Raw genomic sequence first — 23,160 nt, forward strand, 5'->3', positions numbered from 1 at the left:
CAAACGGATTATTTCAAAACGTTGCGGTCTTGAATGGTACATTTAATTTGCGTGCCAAAAGCCGCAACAGAAGATGCAATAAACACATATTTTGCATTGCTAAATTGCTAAACTAGAAAATAAAATACCACCCATTGTGTGTTTTTCTGTGACATTAGAGAGCTGTCAATGTGAGCAGTATATTTTACAGTTGTTTAAAAAACTGCTGAGAAGGGCGGTTTCAGAGGTAACTAGGTAAACGGAAGTAGAAACGGTAGATTAGTTGACCTAAACATGGCGCCTTTGCTGGATCACAAAATTGGCGTCGCTATGTTATCTTCTTTACCTTGGCGATCAAAATCGAATCTCTTGACATGTTCACTCGTTTTGCTTATTTACCTGACGTCGCATCCATCCTTGGCCAAACCGAGCAGCCTCAAAGAGATCACGGACGGAAACTGGGAAGACATCTTGGCAGGGGAATGGATGATTGAATTGTAAGTCCATCTAGCTAGGTAGCAAGCATGGTAAACTAACTGCTTAGTTAGGCTGGCAATACATACAGCTAACGTTACTTTGCAATAGGTCGTTCTCTAGTCTTGAATCGGCACTTGTTGATTACCACGCCACACACCTAGCTATAGTTTCTTATTTTAGATAGCTTGCTAACGTTACATTGTTTCATAGGTTTGCAGCTAACAATCTAAAAATCAACGCTTTCAGATTAATCTCAAATGATGTGACAGACCATGGCATGGTGGAGTTGGATAGATAGAGCTGGACTACTGAGTGTTTTTGTTAGGTAGCTAACGTTAGTTGTATGGTGTAGTTGAGACATGTTGACCTGTCTGTCACTCATAACATGCTGACACCTGCTGCCATTGAATCTTGGATAGCCGTGTCAGATATTTCTGTTGTTGAAAAACGGTATCTAACGTTTTAATGTTATTGTCATGCCAATGTTTGGCCCCACCTCACTTGTCCCCGGCAGTTTTGCCCCGTGGTGTCCGGCGTGCCAACAGCTCCAGCCCGTGTGGAATGAGTTTGCCGACTGGGGTGAGGACATGGGCGTCAACATAGCGAAGGTGGACGTTACTGAACAGCCTGGTACGTTATGTATATCTTCCTGACTGCCTATGAGGTCCACTATGTTTTGTAGTTGAGACGACGCATTTGTAGTTGAGACGACGCATGTAATCTGATCCAGCTATAGTCCACTATTACCATTTGATATAACTTGTTAGGTCTATCGTGTTTTTGTAGACCCTTTGTAATATCAGTCAAGAACAAGATGATGTTGGACTCATTCAGAGAGATATTTAGTCATATTCACGAACATTCTGCTCTCTCCTCCTGCCGCCACCCCCCCCCACCCACGCCTAAGGTTTGAGCGGGCGATTCATCATCACTTCACTTCCGACCATCTACCAGTAAGTTATCTCTCTAGTGCCTCAAGTAATGTCTCACATCCTGTTCCTCTCACAGACGCAGGCCAACAAAACTCAACCACCACCCATCATCCCATCATAGACTAATCAGGAAATGTGATAATCTTACAACCACATTTTAACCAGTAACCCTCACTGGAATGTGAGATGCTGTTATATACTTTAGCTTCAGACTTTGTCAGGGAGAGGAAGTGTCTTTCTAGCATGTTCTTTTTGTTGTTGTTGCTACTGTTATGATTCTAGACCCAGTTTAGACACTAGCCTTATATGTTGCTATAAAACCTTGTCTGTCAATGGTAGAAGAACTGTAAATATATGACCCTATTATTGCTTAGTGGCACAATGGGCAAATAATCTAACTGTTGCTTTGTTGTGTGTAATGCCACAATATTGTCTTCTTAATTTGGCTTTAATTGTGATAGATCTCTATGATGACACCGTGTGTGTGTGTGTGTGTGTGTGTGTGTGTGTGTGTGTGTGTGTGTGTGTGTGTGTGTGTGTGTGTGTGTGTGTGTGTGTGTGTCAGCTGTAAGGATGGTGTGTTCAGGAGGTACCAGGGGGCTCGCACCAAAGATGACTTGCTAAGCTTTATTGATGAGAAGAAGTGGCAGGGCATTGAGCCCGTGTCTTCCTGGTTTGGACCATCTTCCTTCATGTGAGTGGATTCATAATTGATTGATTGAGTGATTGATGTGAGTCTCCTCTCAATACGGGGCCTTAATGTGTGAAACTGGAGGGGAAAAAAATACTGAAATGTAATGCATGAAAAGGTCCTTTTGAAGGAAGGATGTTTATTTACCCTTCTGTCTAAAAGGATTGTTGATAAATTATGAATTGAAGTTGGGATATTTGTGACATTTTACCCTCAGCCAGGCCTCTTAAGACTTTAACAGGGATGGGCAACTTTAATGGGGTTGGGGCCGCAGTGGCTCGCGGGTCTGCTTACCCACATCCATACCCACACATGCAGTCAGAGCCGCCCCCCCCCCCGACAAACAAAATCAATGGGGGTTCCCCGGTCTGTAATTTGACCATGATTAATGTGAGTTTAGAGAGCTGGCTGCTGGTCTAACTTACCTCCCAAATGTATTTTTGCTGAAATGGGCTTTCAAGGGCAAAACTGCTGCTGCACAACCAGAGTTACTATTCTAACTCTTAACAGTAAGTTGAGATGTATGTATGTATGTATGTATGTATGTATGTATGTATGTATGTGTGTGTGTGTGTGTGTGTGTGTGTGTTTTATGTGTGGCCCTACAAAAGGGGCCTGTGGATCACCAGTTAACCGTCCCTGCTTTTCAACATGTAGTGACTTGAGTCTGAATGTAGCCAGTATGTTTTAAAGAAGTAGATAACAGTGAATAAATAGCTGCAGTCCACTTCCATGTCGTCTCTAAATCCACAACCTGTTTTTACTCCTAACCAAGCACAATCTTCTTATCACTCCGAACTGCAAACATCACTGAAGCTGGAGATTCCCATCTCCCTCACTAGCTTTAAGAACCAGCTGTCAGAGCAGCTCACAGATCACTGCACCTGTTCATAGCCCATCTGTATACAGCCCATCTATCTACCTCATCCCCATACTGTATTTATTTTGCTCCTTTTGCACCACAGTATCTCTACTTGCACATCCATCTTTTGCACATCTACCATTCCAGTGTTTAATTGCCATATTGTAATTACTTCGCCACCGTGGCCTATTTATTGCCTTAACTCCCTTATTTGCACTCACTGTATATATACTTTTTTTTATTTTTATTCCCTACTGTATTATTGACTATGTTTTGTTCATTCCATGTGTAACTCTGTGTTGTTGTATGTGTCAAACTGCTATGCTTTATCTTGGCCAGGTCGCAGTTGCAAATTAAAACTTGTTCTCAACTAGCTTACCTGGTTAAATAAAGGTGAAATATATATTTTTTTAAAAACAAATCCAAACACTACACTTCAGGACAAATCCAAACACTACACTTCAGGACATATCCAAACACTACACTTCAGGACAACAGGACATATTCGAACACTACACTTCAGGACAACAGGACATATCCGAACACTACACTACAGGACATACCCAAACACTACACTTCAGGACATACCCAAACACTACACTTCAGGACATATCCAAACACTACAATTCAGGACATATCCAAACACTACACTTCAGGACAACAGGACATATCCGAACACTACACTTCAGGACAACAGGACATACCCGAACACTACACTTCAGGACAACAGGACATATCCAAACGCTACACTTCAGGACAACAGGGCATATCCAAACGCTACACTTCAGGACAACAGGACATATCCGAACACTACACTACAGGACATACCCAAACACTACACTTCAGGACATACCCAAACACTACACTTCAGGACATACTCAAACACTACACTTCAGGACATATCCAAACACTACACTTCAGGACATACCCAAACACTACACTTCAGGACATACCCAAACGCTACACTTCAGGACAACAGGGCATATCCGAACACTACACTTCAGGACATACCCAAACACTACACTTCAGGACATACCCAAACACTACACTTCAGGACATATCCAAATGCTACGCTTCAGGACATATCCAAACGCTACACTTCAGAACAACAGGACATATCCCAAAGCTACACTACAGGACATATCCCAAAGCTACACTTCAGGACAACAGGACATATCCAAACGCTACACTTCAGGACAACAGGACATACCCAAACACTACACTTCAGGACATATCCAAACGCTACACTTCAGGACAACAGGACATATCCCAAAGCTACACTACAGGACATATCCAAACGCTACACTTCAGGACAACAGGACATATCCAAACGCTACACTTAAGGACAACAGGACATATCCAAACGCTACACTTAAGGACAACAGGACATATCCAAACGCTACACTTAAGGACAACAGGACATATCCAAACGCTACACTTCAGGACAACAGGACATATCCAAACACTACACTTCAGGACATACCCAAACACTACACTTCAGGACAACAGGACATATCCAAACACTACACTTCAGGACATATCCCAAACACTACACTTCAGGACAACAGGACATATCCAAACGCTACACTTCAGGACATATCCCAAACACTACACTTCAGGACATATCCCAAACACTACACTTCAGGACATACCCAAACACTACACTTCAGGACATACCCAAACACTACACTTCAGGACATACCCAAACACTACACTTCAGGACATACCCAAACACTACACTTCAGGACATACCCAAACACTACACTTCAGGACATACCCAAACACTACACTTCAGGACATACCCAAACACTACACTTCAGGACATACCCAAACACTACACTTCAGGACATACCCAAACACTACACTTCAGGACATACCCAAACACTACACTTCAGGACATACCCAAACACTACACTTCAGGACATACCCAAACACTACACTTCAGGACATACCCAAACACTACACTTCAGGACATACCCAAACACTACACTTCAGGACATACCCAAACACTATACTTCAGGACATACCCAAACACTACACTTCAGGACATACCCAAACACTACACTTCAGGACATACCCAAACACTACACTTCAGGACAACAGGACATATCCCAAACACTACACTTCAGGACAACAGGACATATCCCAAACACTACACTTCAGGACATACCCAAACACTACACTTCAGGACAACAGGACATATCCAAACGCTACACTAGTTACTCAGCCTCTTAGTTTTGTGTTTAAACATCCAACCAACACACCCAAGTTAGTATGCCCCAAATGGCACCCTATTCCCTGCATAGTGCAATACTTTTCATCAGAGCCCTAGTCAAAGGTAGGAATATAAGAAATAAGGGTGCCTGTCAGCCACTCCGACACTTCAAATCACATGTTATTTGTCACATGCTCTGAATACAACTTTATAGTGAAATGCTTACTCGCAAGCCCTTCACCAACAATGCAGTTTAAGAAAACGGAGTTAAGAAAATATTTACTAAATAAAGTAACACAATAAAATAACAATAATGAGGCTATATACAGGGGTACCGGTACCGAATCAATGTGCGGAGGTACAGGTTAGAGGTCATCTGTACATGTAGGTAGGGGTAAAGTAACTACATAGATAATACACAGCGAGTTGCAGCAGTGTAAAAACAAAGGGGGGGGGCAATAGTCTGGGTGGCGACTTGATCAGTTGTTCAGCAGTCTTATGGTTTGGGGGTAGACGCTGTTAAGGAGTCTTTTAGACCTAGACTTGGCGCTCCGGTACCACTTTCCGTGTGTTAGCAGAGCGAACAGTCTGACTTTGATGACTTGAGTCTTTGGCAATTTTTTGGGGCCTTCCTCTGACACCGCCTAGTATTTGGTTCCTGGGTGGCAGGATGCTTGTTCCCAGTAATGTACTGGCCGTACGCACTACCCTCTGTAGCGCCTTACAGTCGGATGCCGAGCAGTTGCCATACCAGGGGGTGATGCAACCGGTCAGGATACTCTCAATGGTGCAGATCTGGGGCCGGCGATGACAACTTTTCAGTCTCCTCGGGGAAAATGTGTTGTCGTACCGTCTTCACAACTTTCTTTGTGTGTTTGGACCATGATACTTTGACACTTTAACCAGGTTAGCTGGTAATTCTTAAATTATCAAAATTAAAATGTCTAAAAGGTATTTCTCCCTTTTCTCCCCCTGAAGGATGAACACAATGTCCGCTCTCTTCAAGCTGTCAATGTTCATTCGGGTGAGTGCTGCTTTTGCCTTCACTTCTGTGAGCTGTCAGACACCACACACCAACACCACACTAACACCTTCTGCATCCAAAATGGCTCCCTATGTAGTGCACCACCTTTGAACTTTGACCAGGGCCCGGTTTCCCAATAGTGATGGAATTTGGGCTTACAGAGTGTTGTTTTTTTAACGATGCATCTTTCCTACAACGCCAAAGATGTACCATATTTCCCAGAACACCATGCAGAGCGAACGTTCCATACGTGTGTCGTTGAGTCATGTGTTGATACTGATAGAATGCAAAGAAACGCAGTGCTGCTCTCAGATCAGGTTTCTCCATTCAAATCTCACCTTAACCTTTGCCCTCAGAACAGCCTCAATTCGTTGGGAGCATAGACACTACATGGTGTTGAAAGCGTCCAACATGCTGGCCCATGTTGACTCCAATGCTTCCCACAGTTGTGTCAAGTTGGCTGGATGTCCTTTGGGTGGTGGACCATTCTTGATACACACAGGAAACTGTTGAGTGTGAAAGAAAAAAAACAGCAGCTTTGCAGTTCTTGACACAAACCGGTGCGTCTGGCATCTACTCCCATGCCCTGATCAGAGACACCTGCTGCCCCACCCTGATCACACCTGCTGCCCCACCCTGATCAAAGACACCTGCTGCCCCACCCTGATCAAAGACACCTGCTGCCCCACCCTGATCAAAGACACCTGCTGCCCCACCCCGATCAAAGACACCTGCTGCCCCACCCCGATCAAAGACACCTGCTGCCCCACCCCGATCAAAGACACCTGCTGCCCCACCCCGATCAAAGACACCTGCTGCCCCACCCCGATCAAAGACACCTGCTGCCCCACCCCGTTCAAAGACACCTGCTGCCCCACCCCGATCAAAGACACCTGCTGCCCCACCCCGATCAAAGACACCTGCTGCCCCACCCTGTTCAGAGACCTGCTGCCACACCCTGTTCAGAGACCTGCTGCCACACCCTGTTCAGAGACCTGCTGCCACACCCTGTTCAGAGACCTGCTGCCATACCCTGATCAAAGACACCTGCTGCCCCACCCTGATCAGACACCTGCTGCCCCACCCCATTCAAAGACACCTGCTGCCCCACCCCGTTCAAAGACACCTGCTGCCCCACCCCGTTCAAAGACACCTGCTGCCCCACCCCGTTCAAAGACACCTGCTGCCCCACCCCGTTCAAAGACACCTGCTGCCCCACCCCGTTCAAAGACACCTGCTGCCCCACCCCGTTCAAAGACACCTGCTGCCCCACCCCGTTCAAAGACACCTGCTGCCCCACCCCGTTCAAAGACACCTGCTGCCCCACCCCGTTCAAAGACACCTGCTGCCCCACCCCGTTCAAAGACACCTGCTGCCCCACCCGTTCAAAGACACCTGCTGCCCCACCCCGTTCAAAGACACCTGCTGCCCCACCCTGTTCAGACACCTGCTGCCCCACCCTGTTCAGACACCTGCTGCCCCACCCTGATCAGACACCTGCTGCCCCACCCTGTTCAAAGACACCTGCTGCCCCACCCTGTTCAAAGACACCTGCTGCCCCACCCTGTTCAAAGACACCTGCTGCCCCACCCTGATCAAAGACACCTGCTGCCCCACCCTGATCAAAGACACCTGCTGCCCCACCCCGATCAAAGACACCTGCTGCCCCACCCCGATCAAAGACACCTGCTGCCCCACCCCGATCAAAGACACCTGCTGCCCCACCCCGATCAAAGACACCTGCTGCCACACCCCGTTCAAAGACACCTGCTGCCCCACCCTCAAAGACACCTGCTGCCACACCCCGTTCAAAGACACCTGCTGCCCCACCCCCTTCAAAGGCACCTGCTGCCCCACCCCCTTCAAAGGCACCTGCTGCCCCACCCCCTTCAAAGGCACCTGCTGCCCCACCCCCTTCAAAGGCACCTGCTGCCCCACCCCCTTCAAAGGCACCTGCTGCCCCACACCCTGTTCAAAGACACCTGCTGCCCCACCCTGTTCAAAGACACCTGCTGCCCCACACCCTGTTCAAAGACACCTGCTGCCACACCCTGTTCAAAGACACCTGCTGCCCCACCCTGTTCAAAGACACCTGCTGCCCCACCCTGATCAAAGACACCTGCTGCCCCACCCTGATCAAAGACACCTGCTGCCCCACCCCGTCAAAGACACCTGCTGCCCCACCCCGTTCAAAGACACCTGCTGCCCCACCCTGTTCAGACACCTGCTGCCCCACCCTGTTCAGACACCTGCTGCCCCACCCTGATCAGACACCTGCTGCCCCACCCTGTTCAAAGACACCTGCTGCCCCACCCTGTTCAAAGACACCTGCTGCCCCACCCTGTTCAAAGACACCTGCTGCCCCACCCCGATCAAAGACACCTGCTGCCCCACCCCGATCAAAGACACCTGCTGCCCCACCCCGATCAAAGACACCTGCTGCCCCACCCCGATCAAAGACACCTGCTGCCCCACCCCGATCAAAGACACCTGCTGCCACACCCCGTTCAAAGACACCTGCTGCCCCACCCCCGATCAAAGACACCTGCTGCCACACCCCGTTCAAAGACACCTGCTGCCCCACCCCTTCAAAGGAACCTGCTGCCCCACCCCCTTCAAAGGCACCTGCTGCCCCACCCCTTCAAAGGCACCTGCTGCCCCACCCCTTCAAAGGCACCTGCTGCCCCACCCCCTTCAAAGGCACCTGCTGCCCCACCCCTGTTCAAAGACACCTGCTGCCCCACCCCTGTTCAAAGACACCTGCTGCCCCACCCCTGTTCAAAGACACCTGCTGCCCCACACCCTGTTCAAAGGCACCTGCTGCCCCACCCCCTGTTCAAAGACACCTGCTGCCCCACCCCCTGTTCAAAGACACCTGCTGCCCCACCCTGTTCAAAGACACTTACATATTTTGTCCTGCCCATTCACCCTCTAAATGAATAAACGTCTCAGTTGTCTCGATGCTTAAAAATCCTTCATTAACCCATCTCCTCCCCTTCATCTACACTGATTTGAAGTGGATTTAACAGGTGACATCAATACGGGATCACACCTTTCACTTGGTCAGTCTATGTCACAGAAAAAACAGCTGTCCTTAATGTTTTGTACACTCAGTGTATATAGTCTATATTGTAGTTACTCTATTTATCTTTTAATGCAGTCATCTCAGTTTTCATTTCAAGCATATTTTTAATCCTTCGCTTGTTTTAAAAAAATTGCAAAGACATTGAAACTGACAGTTGACTACTTGTTCTCTCCCCTCCAGCGTTGCCATAACTACCTGATAGAGCATTTGGGGATTCCAGTGTGGGGCTCATATGTCATCTTTGGACTGGCCACTCTCTTCTCTGGCCTAGTCCTGGGACTGGTACGTTAGTCATACTCCTTGATATTCAATCTCTGTGTGATGTGTCTTTGTTTGATTTTAATTGAGCTAGGATTTGATTTATCTTACACTTTTGATTTTGATGTACTTTTTAATGTAAGGTGTCCTGAAAGGCTTCCGGTCACATAAAAAGTGTTATTATTTAGTATTTAGTATTATGTGCGTGCCCTCACATAGTGGACCACCAAGACACATGTAAACAATGGAGCAAATGCATCTCATTTTGTATTTTGTTGGAAAAATGACAGGCTGTGGAAGTTACTGGAGGCAAAGAGAGAGAGAGATCTCAATATTTTACAGTAACATCTGCTCTCCTCACCAACCGGGACAACTTTTCTTGTGCCTTCTCTTCCAGATACTGGTGTTCATTGTATTTTACAGTAACATCTGCTCTCCTCACCAACTGAGACAACTTCTCTTGTGCCTTCTCTTCCAGATACTGGTGTTCATTGTATTTTACAGTAACATCTGCTCTCCTCACCAACCGAGACAACTTCTCTTGTGTCTTCTCTTCCAGATACTGGTGTTCATTGTATTTTACAGTAACATCTGCTCTCCTCACCAACCGAGACAACTTCTCTTGTGCCTTCTCTTCCAGATACTGGTGTTCATTGTATTTTACAGTAACATCTGCTCTCCTCACCAACCGAGACAACTTCTCTTGTGCCTTCTCTTCCAGATACTGGTGTTCATTGTATTTTACAGTAACATCTGCTCTCCTCACCAACCGAGACAACTTCTCTTGTGCCTTCTCTTCCAGATACTGGTGTTCATTGTATTTTACAGTAACATCTGCTCTCCTCACCAACCGAGACAACTTCTCTTGTGCCTTCTCTTCCAGATACTGGTGTTCATTGTATTTTACAGTAACATCTGCTCTCCTCACCAACCGAGACAACTTCTCTTGTGCCTTCTCTTCCAGATACTGGTGTTCATTGCAGATTTTGTCTTCCCATCGCGACGATTTAACTCCCCAAACTACTACCAGAGTGAGTATGAGATGACAGAGAATCCAGGTCCATGCAAATGTAACTTTGTGAAATGTGCTGTGTAGCACTGTGTTATGTGCTGAGCTCTTGGAACGGAAAAAGAAGTAGAAGATTATGGTCATCTTTTATCATTTGTCTTTACAGAGAACAGACGTCTTTTTTGTATTCTAAAGTTGTGGACAGTTGTTTTTAGTGTAGGAGCAGTGGCATGCAGGGTGCAGCATGTAATATAATGACTTTGTTATTGTCCTGTTATTCATATAGTCTTTATTGTCCTGTTAATCATATAGTCTTTATTGTCCTGTTAGTCATGTAGTCTTTATTGTCCTGTTATTCATGTAGTCTTTATTGTCCTGTTATTCATATAGTCTTTATTGTCCTGTTATTCTTATTGTCCTGTTAATCATATAGTCTTTATTGTCCTGTTAGTCATGTAGTCTTTATTGTGCTGTTATTCATATAGTCTTTATTGTGCTGTTATTCATATAGTCTTTATTGTCCTGTTATTCATATAGTCTTTATTGTCCTGTTATTCATATAGTCTTTATTGTCCTGTTATTCATGTAGTCTTTATTGTCCTGTTATTCATATAGTCTTTATTGTCCTGTTATTCATATAGTCTTTATTGTCCTGTTATTCATATAGTCTTTATTGTCCTGTTATTCATATAGTCTTTATTGTCCTGTTATTCATATAGTCTTTATTGTCCTGTTATTCTTATTGTCCTGTTAATCATATAGTCTTTATTGTCCTGTTAGTCATGTAGTCTTTATTGTCCTGTTATTCATGTAGTCTTTATTGTCCTGTTAGTCATATAGTCTTTATTGTCCTGTTATTCTTATTGTCCTGTTAGTCATGTAGTCTTTATTGTGCTGTTATTCATATAGTCTTTATTGTCCTGTTATTCATGTAGTCTTTATTGTCCTGTTAGTCATGTAGTCTTTATTGTGCTGTTATTCATATAGTCTTTATTGTCCTGTTATTCATGTAGTCTTTATTGTCCTGTTAGTCATATAGTCTTTATTGTCCTGTTATTCTTATTGTCCTGTTAGTCATATAGTCTTTATTGTCCTGTTATTCTTATTGTCCTGTTATTCATATAGTCTTTATTGTGCTGTTATTCATATAGTCTTTATTGTGCTGTTATTCATATAGTCTTTATTGTGCTGTTATTCATATAGTCTTTATTGTCCTGTTATTCATATAGTCTTTATTGTGCTGTTATTCATATAGTCTTTATTGTCCTGTTATTCATATAGTCTTTATTGTCCTGTTATTCATGTGGTCTTTATTGTGCTGTTATTCATGTGGTCTTTATTGTGCTGTTATTCATATAGTCTTTATTGTCCTGTTATTCTTATTGTCCTGTTATTCATATAGTCTTTATTGTCCTGTTATTCATTGTCCTGTTATTCAGTCTTTATTGTCCTGTTATATCCTGTTAGTCATAGTCTTTATTGTCCTGTTATTCATATAGTCTTTATTGTCCTGTTATTCTTATTGTCCTGTTATAGTCTTTATTGTCCTGTTATTCATATAGTCTTTATTGTCCTGTTATTCATATAGTCTTTATTGTCCTGTTATTCATATAGTCTTTATTGTCCTGTTATTCATATAGTCTTTATTGTCCTGTTAGTCATATAGTCTTTATTGTCCTGTTATTCATATAGTCTTTATTGTCCTGTTATTCATATAGTCTTTATTGTCCTGTTATTCATATAGTCTTTATTGTCCTGTTATTCATATAGTCTTTATTGTCCTGTTATTCATATAGTCTTTATTGTCCTGTTAGTCATATAGTCTTTATTGTGCTGTTATTCATATAGTCTTTATTGTCCTGTTATTCATATAGTCTTTATTGTCCTGTTATTCATATAGTCTTTATTGTCCTGTTATTCATATAGTCTTTATTGTCCTGTCTTTATATTCATATAGTCTTTATTGTCCTGTTATTCATATAGTCTTTATTGTCCTGTTATTCATATAGTCTTTATTGTCCTGTTATTGTCTTTATTGTCCTGTTAGTCATATAGTCTTTATTGTCCTGTTAGTCATATAGTCTTTATTGTCCTGTTATTCATATAGTCTTTATTGTCCTGTTAGTCATATAGTCTTTATTGTCCTGTTAGTCATATAGTCTTTATTGTCCTGTTATTCATAGTCTTTAGTCTTTATTGTCCTGTTAGTCATATAGTCTTTATTGTCCTGTTATTCATATAGTCTTTATTGTCCTGTTATATAGTCTTTATTGTCCTGTTAGTCATATAGTCTTTATTGTCCTGTTATTCATATAGTCTTTATTGTCCTGTTATTCATATAGTCTTTATTGTCCTGTTATTCATATAGTCTTTATTGTCCTGTTAGTCATATAGTCTTTATTGTCCTGTTAGTCATATAGTCTTTATTGTCCTGTTATTCATATAGTCTTTATTGTCCTGTTATTCATATAGTCTTTATTGTCCTGTTATTCATATAGTCTTTATTGTCCTGTTATTCATATAGTCTTTATTGTCCTGTTAGTCATATAGTCTTTATTGTCCTGTTAGTCATATAGTCTTTATTGTCCTGTTAGTCATATAGTCTTTATTGTCCTGTTATTCATATAGTCTTTATTGTCCTGTTAGTCATATAGTCTTTATTGTCCTGTTAGTCATATAGTCTTTATTGTCCTGTTATTCATATAGTCTTTATTGTCCTGTTATTCATAGTCTTTATTGTCCTGTTAGTCATATAGTCTTTATTGTCCTGTTCATATAGTCTTTATTGTCCTGTTATTCATATAGTCTTTATTGTCCTGTTATTCATATAGTCTTTATTGTCCTGTTATATAGTCTTTATTGTCCTGTTATTCATATAGTCTTTATTGTCCTGTTATTCATATAGTCTTTATTGTCCTGTTAGTCATATAGTCTTTATTGTCCTGTTAGTCATATAGTCTTTATTGTCCTGTTATTCATCATATAGTCTTTATTGTCCTGTTATTCATATAGTCTTTATTGTCCTGTTATTCATATAGTCTTTATTGTCCTGTTATTCATGTGGTCTTTATTGTGCTGTTATTCATGTGGTCTTTATTGTGCTGTTATTCATGTAGTCTTTATTGTCCTGTTATTCTTATTGTCCTGTTATTCATATAGTCTTTATTGTCCTGTTAGTCATATAGTCTTTATTGTCCTGTTATTCTTATTGTCCTGTTATTCATATAGTCTTTATTGTCCTGTTAGTCATATAGTCTTTATTGTCCTGTTAGTCATATAGTCTTTATTGTCCTGTTAGTCATATAGTCTTTATTGTCCTGTTATTCATATAGTCTTTATTGTCCTGTTATTCATATAGTCTTTATTGTCCTGTTATTCATATAGTCTTTATTGTCCTGTTAGTCATATAGTCTTTATTGTCCTGTTATTCATATAGTCTTTATTGTCCTGTTATTCTTATTGTCCTGTTATTCATAGTCTTTATTGTCCTGTTAGTCATATAGTCTTTATTGTCCTGTTAGTCTCTTATTGTCCTGTTAATCATATAGTCTTTATTGTCCTGTTATTCATATAGTCTTTATTGTGCTGTTATTCATATAGTCTTTATTGTCCTGTTATTCATATAGTCTTTATTGTCCTGTTATTCATATAGTCTTTATTGTCCTGTTATTCATGTAGTCTTTATTGTCCTGTTAGTCATATAGTCTTTATTGTCCTGTTATTCTTATTGTCCTGTTATTCATATAGTCTTTATTGTCCTGTTATTCATATAGTCTTTATTGTCCTGTTAGTCATATAGTCTTTATTGTCCTGTTAGTCATATAGTCTTTATTGTCCTGTTATTCTTATTGTCCTGTTAGTCATATAGTCTTTATTGTCCTGTTATTCATATAGTCTTTATTGTCCTGTTAGTCATATAGTCTTTATTGTCCTGTTATTCTTATTGTCCTGTTAGTCATATAGTCTTTATTGTCCTGTTAATCATATAGTCTTTATTGTCCTGTTAGTCATATAGTCTTTATTGTCCTGTTAGTCATATAGTCTTTATTGTCCTGTTATTCTTTATTGTCCTGTTAGTCATATAGTCTTTATTGTCCTGTTAGTCATATAGTCTTTATTGTCCTGTTATTCATATAGTCTTTATTGTCCTGTTATTCATATAGTCTTTATTGTCCTGTTAGTCATATAGTCTTTATTGTCCTGTTAATCATTGTCCTGTTATAGTCTTTATTGTCCTGTTAGTCATATAGTCTTTATTGTCCTGTTAGTCATATAGTCTTTATTGTCCTGTTAATCATATAGTCTTTATTGTCCTGTTATTCATATAGTCTTTATTGTCCTGTTAGTCATATAGTCTTTATTGTCCTGTTATTCATATAGTCTTTATTGTCCTGTTATTCATATCAGTCTTTATTGTCCTGTTATCATATAGTCTTTATTGTCCTGTTAGTCATATAGTCTTTATTGTCCTGTTAGTCATATAGTCTTTATTGTCCTGTTATTCATATAGTCTTTATTGTCCTGTTATTCATATAGTCTTTATTGTCCTGTTATTCATATAGTCTTTATTGTCCTGTCATTCATATAGTCTTTATTGTCCTGTCATTCATATAGTCTTTATTGTCCTGTTATTCATAGTCTTTATTGTCCTGTTATTCATATAGTCTTTATTGTCCTGTTATTCATATAGTCTTTATTGTCCTGTCAGTCATATAGTCTTTATTGTCCTGTCAGTCATATAGTCTTTATTGTCCTGTCAGTCATATAGTCTTTATTGTCCTGTTAGTCATATAGTCTTTATTGTCCTGTTATTCATATAGTCTTTATTGTCCTGTCAGTCATATAGTCTTTATTGTCCTGTCAGTCATATAGTCTTTATTGTGCTGTTATTCATGTAGTCTTTATTGTCCTGTTATATAGTCTTTATTGTCCTGTTAGTCATATAGTCTTTATTGTCCTGTCAGTCATATAGTCTTTATTGTCCTCTCAGTCATATAGTCTTTATTGTCCTGTTATTCATGTAGTCTTTATTGTGCTGTTATTCATATAGTCTTTATTGTCCTGTTATATAGTCTTTATTGTCCTGTTATTCATATAGTCTTTATTGTCCTGTTAGTCATATAGTCTTTATTGTCCTGTTAGTCATATAGTCTTTATTGTCCTGTTAGTCATATAGTCTTTATTGTCCTGTTAGTCATATAGTCTTTATTGTCCTGTTATTCATATAGTCTTTATTGTGCTGTTATTCATGTAGTCTTTATTGTCCTGTTAGTCATATAGTCTTTATTGTCCTGTTAGTCATATAGTCTTTATTGTCCTGTTAATCATATAGTCTTTATTGTCCTGTTAGTCATAGTCTTTATTGTCCTGTTATTCATATAGTCTTTATTGTCCTGTTATTCTTATTGTGCTGTTATTCATGTAGTCTTTATTGTCCTGTTAGTCATATAGTCTTTATTGTCCTGTTAATCATATAGTCTTTATTGTCCTGTTAGTCATATAGTCTTTATTGTCCTGTTATTCATATAGTCTTTATTGTCCTGTTAATCATATAGTCTTTATTGTCCTGTTAGTCATATAGTCTTTATTGTCCTGTTAGTCATATAGTCTTTATTGTCCTGTTATTCATATAGTCTTTATTGTCCTGTTATTCTTATTGTCCTGTTATTCATATAGTCTTTATTGTCCTGTTAGTCATATAGTCTTTATTGTCCTGTTAGTCATATAGTCTTTATTGTCCTGTTAATCATATAGTCTTTATTGTCCTGTTAATCATATAGTCTTTATTGTCCTGTTAGTCATATAGTCTTTATTGTCCTGTTAATCATATAGTCTTTATTGTCCTGTTAATCATATAGTCTTTATTGTCCTGTTAATCATGTAGTCTTTATTGTCCTGTTAGTCATATAGTCTTTATTGTCCTGTTATTCTTATTGTCCTGTTATTCATATAGTCTTTATTGTCCTGTTATTCATATAGTCTTTATTGTCCTGTTATTCATATAGTCTTTATTGTCCTGTTAGTCATATAGTCTTTATTGTCCTGTTATTCTTATTGTCCTGTTAGTCATATAGTCTTTATTGTCCTGTTATTCATATAGTCTTTATTGTCCTGTTATTCATATAGTCTTTATTGTCCTGTTATTCTTATTGTCCTGTTAGTCATATAGTCTTTATTGTCCTGTTAGTCATATAGTCTTTATTGTCCTGTTAGTCATATAGTCTTTATTGTCCTGTTAGTCATATAGTCTTTATTGTCCTGTTATTCTTATTGTCCTGTTAGTCATATAGTCTTTATTGTCCTGTTAATCATATAGTCTTTATTGTCCTGTTAGTCATATAGTCTTTATTGTCCTGTTATTCTTATTGTCCTGTTAGTCATATAGTCTTTATTGTCCTGTTATTCATATAGTCTTTATTGTCCTGTCATTCATATAGTCTTTATTGTCCTGTTATTCATATAGTCTTTATTGTCCTGTTATTCATATAGTCTTTATTGTCCTGTTAGTCATATAGTCTTTATTGTCCTGTTATTCATATAGTCTTTATTGTCCTGTTATTCTTATTGTCCTGTTAGTCATATAGTCTTTATTGTCCTGTTAATCATATAGTCTTTATTGTCCTGTTAGTCATATAGTCTTTATTGTCCTGTTATTCTTATTGTCCTGTTAGTCATATAATCTTTATTGTCCTGTTATTCATATAGTCTTTATTGTCCTGTTAGTCATATAGTCTTTATTGTCCTGTTAGTCATATAGTCTTTATTGTCCTGTTATTCATATAGTCTTTATTGTCCTGTTATTCTTATTGTCCTGTTAGTCATATAGTCTTTATTGTCCTGTTAATCATATAGTCTTTATTGTCCTGTTAGTCATATAGTCTTTATTGTCCTGTTATTCTTATTGTCCTGTTAGTCATATAGTCTTTATTGTCCTGTCATTCATATAGTCTTTATTGTCCTGTTATTCATATAGTCTTTATTGTCCTGTTATTCATATAGTCTTTATTGTCCTGTCATTCATATAGTCTTTATTGTCCTGTCATTCATATAGTCTTTATTGTCCTGTTATTCATGTAGTCTTTATTCATATAGTCTTTATTGTCCTGTCAGTCATATAGTCTTTATTGTCCTGTCAGTCATATAGTCTTTATTGTCCTGTCAGTCATATAGTCTTTATTGTCCTGTCAGTCATATAGTCTTTATTGTCCTGTCAGTCATATAGTCTTTATTGTCCTGTCAGTCATATAGTCTTTATTGTCCTGTTATTCATATAGTCTTTATTGTCCTGTTATTCATATATTCTTTATTGTCCCATTCCAGAGAAACAGACAATGGAACAAGCCAGGCTGATTCAGCAGCTGGAGGAGGAGCAGGAGGCGGACGGAGAAGAGGATGATGAAGACGATGAAGATGGAGAACAGGACGATGTCTGGAGGAGGAGAGCGTCTCCCGAGGGGCGTCCAGAGGAGGTGCTGCGAAAAAGGGTGGTGGGCAACCATGAGGACTCCTAGAGGCCTGGAGGGGAACTGAAGATGCCCCTTCAAACAGCGAGGAAGGGGATGGGGCCTGGTTTGGGGCCTAAGCTCATTTTTATAAAGTGCCTCAGAATAGGAGTACTGATCTAGGATTTTTAGATCATGATAACTAAGATGCCATGGACAGGTGGAACTGATCCCAGATCAGCACTCCCATTCTGCGGTGCTTTATGAACACGGGACCTGGTCCTGAGCAGCAGTAGAGTTTACAGCTTACAGAGCCATAGCAACACGCTGGCAAGGCCTCGGCGACGCCTTGCTTCTTCTCCCTTCAGCTTCACCAGGAGTGCCCCGTATTCTGACCGCTCTACTCTCACCACCAGCACCCTCCCCTGGACTGGAGGTGCTACTGCACACGCCCAACACCATTATCATGTTCTTTAGGCATCAAATGAAGGTAAACAGACTGGAACAGGAAGTGTTTATCCATGTCCAATATGAAATTCTCCTTTTTCATTCTCCGTTGGAAAAGATTTTTACAAAAATTGTCCCTAATGAACACAAACCTGTTCATCCTGGTTCTTTTGAAACGGATCAGTTGGGTGGTTAGGTGAGGTTTCAAGGAAAATTCCACCCCAATTTTAGTCCATTGTTGACATAGTCCCAAAATATTTCAAAATCCAGAAATCATCCCCGTGAGATGCATTTAGCCTCATATGATGCTACATTTAGCCTCATATGATGCTACATTTAGCCTCATATGATGCTGCATTTAGCCTCATATGATGCTACATTTAGCCTCATATGATGCTACATTTAGCCTCATATGATGCTACATTTAGCCTCATATGATGCTGCATTTAGCCTCATATGATGCTGCATTTAGCCTCATATGATGCTGCATTTTGCCTCATATGATGCTGCATTTTGCCTCATATGATGCTACATTTTGCCTCATGATGCTGCATTTTGCCTCATATGATGCTACATTTTGCCTCATGATGCTGCATTTAGCCTCATATGATGCTACATTTTGCCTCATGATGCTGCATTTTGCCTCATGATGCTGCATTTTGCCTCATATGATGCTACATTTTGCCTCATGATGCTGCATTTTGCCTCATGATGCTACGTTTTGCCTCATGATGCTACGTTTTGCCTCATGATGCTGCATTTTGCCTCATGATGCTACATTTTGCCTCATGATGCTGCGTTTTTCCTCATACATATGCCATTTAGCAGACGCTTTTATCCAAAGCGACTTACAGTCATGTGTGCATACATTCTACGTATGGGTGGTCCCGGGAATCGAACCCACTACCCTGGCGTTACAAGCGCCATGCTCTACCAACTGAGCTACAGAAGGACTCATGATGCTACATTTTGCCTCATGATGCTACATTTTGCCTCATGATGCTGCATTTTGCCTCATGATGCTGCATTTTGTCTCATATGATGCTACGTTTTGCCTCATATGATGTTACGTTTTGCCTCATATGATGTTACGTTTTGCCTCATATGATGCTACATTTTGCCTCATGATGCTACATTTTGCCTCATATGATACAAACTGCATCATGCGGGGATGATTGCTGTATTTTGAAAGTTGCATATCTTGAAAACTTGAGTGCTGACAGGTAAAATGTTTTGTGACTTTGTCAGCAATGGACTAGTGAAACAAATCCCTTCGGATCGTGTTTGGGTGGAGTTTACCTGACTGTATGGAAGGCACTAGAACAGGATCGTGTTTGGGTGGAGTTTACCTGACGGTATGGAGGGCACTAGAACAGGATCGTGTTTGGGTGGAGTTTACCTGTATGGAGGCACTAGAACAGGATCGTGTTTGGGTGGACTGTATGGAAGGCACTAGAACAGGATCGTGTTTGGGTGGAGTTTACCTGGAAGGCACTAGAACAGGATGGAAGGCACTAGAACAGGATCGTGTTTGGGTGGAGTTTACCTGACGGTATGGAAGGCACTAGAACAGGATCGTGTTTGGGTGGAGTTTACCTGACGGTATGGAGGGCACTAGAACAGGATCGTGTTTGGGTGGAGTTTACCTGACGGTATGGAAGGCACTAGAACAGGATCGTGTTTGGGTGGAGTTTACCTGACTGTATGGAAGGCACTAGAACAGGATCGTGTTTGGGTGGAGTTTACCTGACGGTATGGAAGGCACTAGAACAGGATCGTGTTTGGGTGGAGTTTACCTGACGGTATGGAGGGCACTAGAACAGGATCGTGTTTGGGTGGAGTTTACACTGACAGGATCGTATGGAAGGCACTAGAACAGGATCGTGTTTGGGTGGAGTTTACCTGACGGTATGGAGGGCACTAGAACAGGATCGTGTTTGGGGAGTTTACCTGACTGGAGGCACTTTGTTTGGGTGGAGTTTACCTGACACTAGAACAGGATCGTGTTTGGGTGGAGTTTACCTGACGGTATGGAAGGCACTAGAACAGGATCGTGTTTGGGTGGAGTTTACCTGACGGTATGGAGGGCACTAGAACAGGATCGTGTTTGGGTGGAGTTTACCTGACGGTATGGAAGGCACTAGAACAGGATCGTGTTTGGGTGGAGTTTACCTGACTGTATGGAAGGAGAACAGGATCGTGTTTGGTGGAGTTTACCTGACGGGTATGGAGGGCACTAGAACAGGATCGTGTTTGGGTGGAGTTTACCTGACGGTATGGAAGGCACTAGAACAGGATCGTGTTTGGGTGGAGTTTACCTGACGGTATGGAGGGCACTAGAACAGGATCGTGTTTGGGTGGAGTTTACCTGACTGTATGGAAGGCACTAGAACAGGATCGTGTTTGGGTGGAGTTTACCTGACGGTTTGGGTGGAGGGCACTAGAACAGGATCGTGTTTGGGTGGAGTTTACCTGACTGTATGGAAGGCACTAGAACAGGATCGTGTTTGGGTGGAGTTTACCTGACGGTATGGAGGGCACTAGAACAGGATCGTGTTTGGGTGGAATTTACCTGACTGTATGGAGGGCACTAGAACAGGATCGTGTTTGGGTGGAGTTTACCTGACTGTATGGAAGGCACTAGAACAGGATCGTGTTTGGGTGGAGTTTACCTGACGGTATGGAAGGCACTAGAACAGGATCGTGTTTGGGTGGAGTTTACCTGACGGTATGGAAGGCACTAGAACAGGATCGTGTTTGGCCTGACTGTATGGAAGGCACTAGAACAGGATCGTGTTTTGGGTGGAGTTTACCTGACGGTATGGAGGGCACTAGAACAGGATCGTGTTTGGGTGGAGTTTACCTGACTGTATGGAGGCACTAGAACAGGATCGTGTTTGGGTGGAGTTTACCTGACTGTATGGAAGGCACTAGAACAGGATCGTGTTTGGGTGGAGTTTACCTGACGGTATGGAGGGCACTAGAACAGGATCGTGTTTGGGTGGAGTTTACCTGACGGTATGGAGGGCACTAGAACAGGATCGTGTTTGGGTGGAGTTTACCTGACTGTATGGAAGGCACTAGAACAGGATCGTGTTTGGGTGGAGTTTACCTGTACACTAGAACAGGATATGGAAGGCACTAGAACAGGATCGTGTTTGGGTGGAGTTTACCTGACGGTATGGAGGGCACTAGAACAGGATCGTGTTTGGGTGGAGTTTACCTGACTGTATGGAAGGCACTAGAACAGGATCGTGTTTGGGTGGAGTTTACCTGACGGTATGGAGGGCACTAGAACAGGATCGTGTTTGGGTGGAGTTTACCTGACGGTATGGAAGGCACTAGAACAGGATCGTGTTTGGGTGGAGTTTACCTGACTGTATGGAAGGCACTAGAACAGGATCGTGTTTGGGTGGAGTTTACCTGACTGTATGGAAGGCACTAGAACAGGATCGTGTTTGGGTGGAGTTTACCTGACGGTATGGAGGGCACTAGAACAGGATCGTGTTTGGGTGGAGTTTACCTGACTGTATGGAAGGCACTAGAACAGGATCGTGTTTGGGTGGAGTTTACCTGACGGTATGGAAGGCACTAGAACAGGATCGTGTTTGGGTGGAGTTTACCTGACGGTATGGAGGGCACTAGAACAGGATCGTGTTTGGGTGGAGTTTACCTGACGGTATGGAAGGCACTAGAACAGGATCGTGTTTGGGTGGAGTTTACCTGACGGTATGGAGGGCACTAGAACAGGATCGTGTTTGGGTGGAGTTTACCTGACGGTATGGAGGGCACTAGAACAGGATCGTGTTTGGGTGGAGTTTACCTGACTATGGAGGGCACTAGAACAGGATCGTGTTACCGCTTTGTGTGCTATGCATTTCTTAGGTTTTTATTGTATTCCTCATTAATCCCTGTTCAACAAATGATATACAGCTCTTGATCATTATTTCATTGTACACTGTGTGTCCAAAACATCAGGAAAACCGTCCTAATATTGAGTTTCACCCTCTTTTGACCTCAGAACAGCCTCAATTGGTCAGAGTGTGAACTCTACAAGGTGTTGAAAGCATTCCACAGGGATGTTGGCCCATGTTGACTTCAATGCTTCCCACAGTTGTGTCAAGTTGGCTGGATGTCCTTTAGGTGGTGGACCATTATTGATACACACAGGAAACTGTTGAGAGGGAAAAACCCAGCAACGGTGCAGTTCTTGACACAAACCGGTGCGCCTGGCACCGACTACCATACCCCATTCAAAGGGCACTTAAATCCTTTGTCTTTCCTATTCCCTCTGAATAATCCTCTGAATGGCACACATACACAATCCATGTCTCAATTGTCTCAAGGCTCAAAATTCATCCCATTCAATCATTCTCCTCCCCTTCATCTACACTGATTGAAGTGGATTTAACAGGTAACATCAATAAGGGATCATAGCTTTCACTTTTCACCTGGTCAGTCTGTCATGGAAAGAGCAGGTGTTCTTAATGTTTTGTCCACTCAGTGTATATCTTCCATCTGTATATTTCTGTTTCTCCTCTTCCACTTTTTATTTTTTATTTTACTTTTATTTACCTCAGAAAACGTATTGTTTGTTTCCATCCAAGTCTTCCTTGACAGACCTGGTATCCGCCCACCCTTGAACTTCATAATGTTTTAGTGAGCGCAGTACAGTTTGCTTTTCTACAGGCAACTAAGATCAAATCTCTTCGGGCCCTTCGTATGTTTCTGTTTGGTCG

At 41.5% G+C, this 23,160-nt stretch overlaps 1 protein-coding gene and 1 long non-coding RNA gene across 43 annotated transcripts; one reads left to right on the forward strand and one right to left on the reverse strand.

Moving 5' to 3' along the window:
• Nucleotides 1-90: 90 nt before the first annotated feature.
• Nucleotides 91-18,572, forward strand: LOC127915851 (thioredoxin-related transmembrane protein 1-like). The gene is made up of 8 exons (XM_052496514.1): nucleotides 91-476; nucleotides 971-1,086; nucleotides 1,364-1,409; nucleotides 1,954-2,082; nucleotides 6,135-6,180; nucleotides 9,446-9,547; nucleotides 10,488-10,554; nucleotides 17,853-18,572. Exons 1-8 carry the CDS (start codon nucleotides 274-276, stop codon nucleotides 18,041-18,043), a joined length of 900 nt encoding a protein of 299 aa, XP_052352474.1. The 5' UTR covers nucleotides 91-273; the 3' UTR covers nucleotides 18,044-18,572.
• Nucleotides 18,573-19,673: 1,101 nt separating this feature from the next.
• Nucleotides 19,674-22,267, reverse strand: LOC127915852 (uncharacterized). Of its 42 annotated transcripts, none has more exons than XR_008092568.1 (11): nucleotides 22,045-22,244; nucleotides 21,795-21,944; nucleotides 21,595-21,744; nucleotides 21,334-21,533; nucleotides 21,235-21,284; nucleotides 20,894-21,143; nucleotides 20,690-20,839; nucleotides 20,444-20,593; nucleotides 20,118-20,217; nucleotides 20,018-20,067; nucleotides 19,674-19,820 (listed from the first exon to the last, which is right to left on the reverse strand). It is a non-coding gene; the product is annotated as an uncharacterized LOC127915852 (long non-coding RNA). The 42 variants fall into 42 exon arrangements; XR_008092550.1 differs by adding an exon at nucleotides 21,945-21,994 and having other exon boundaries at nucleotides 19,678-19,820; nucleotides 19,968-20,217; nucleotides 21,795-21,894; nucleotides 22,195-22,244; XR_008092542.1 differs by adding an exon at nucleotides 21,995-22,044 and having other exon boundaries at nucleotides 19,678-19,820; nucleotides 19,968-20,217; nucleotides 22,095-22,244.
• Between the last annotated feature and the right edge of the window lie 893 nt (nucleotides 22,268-23,160).

The sequence above is a fragment of the Oncorhynchus keta genome, chromosome 35 (assembly GCF_023373465.1).
Source record: "Oncorhynchus keta strain PuntledgeMale-10-30-2019 chromosome 35, Oket_V2, whole genome shotgun sequence".
Classification (NCBI taxonomy): domain Eukaryota; kingdom Metazoa; phylum Chordata; class Actinopteri; order Salmoniformes; family Salmonidae; genus Oncorhynchus; species Oncorhynchus keta.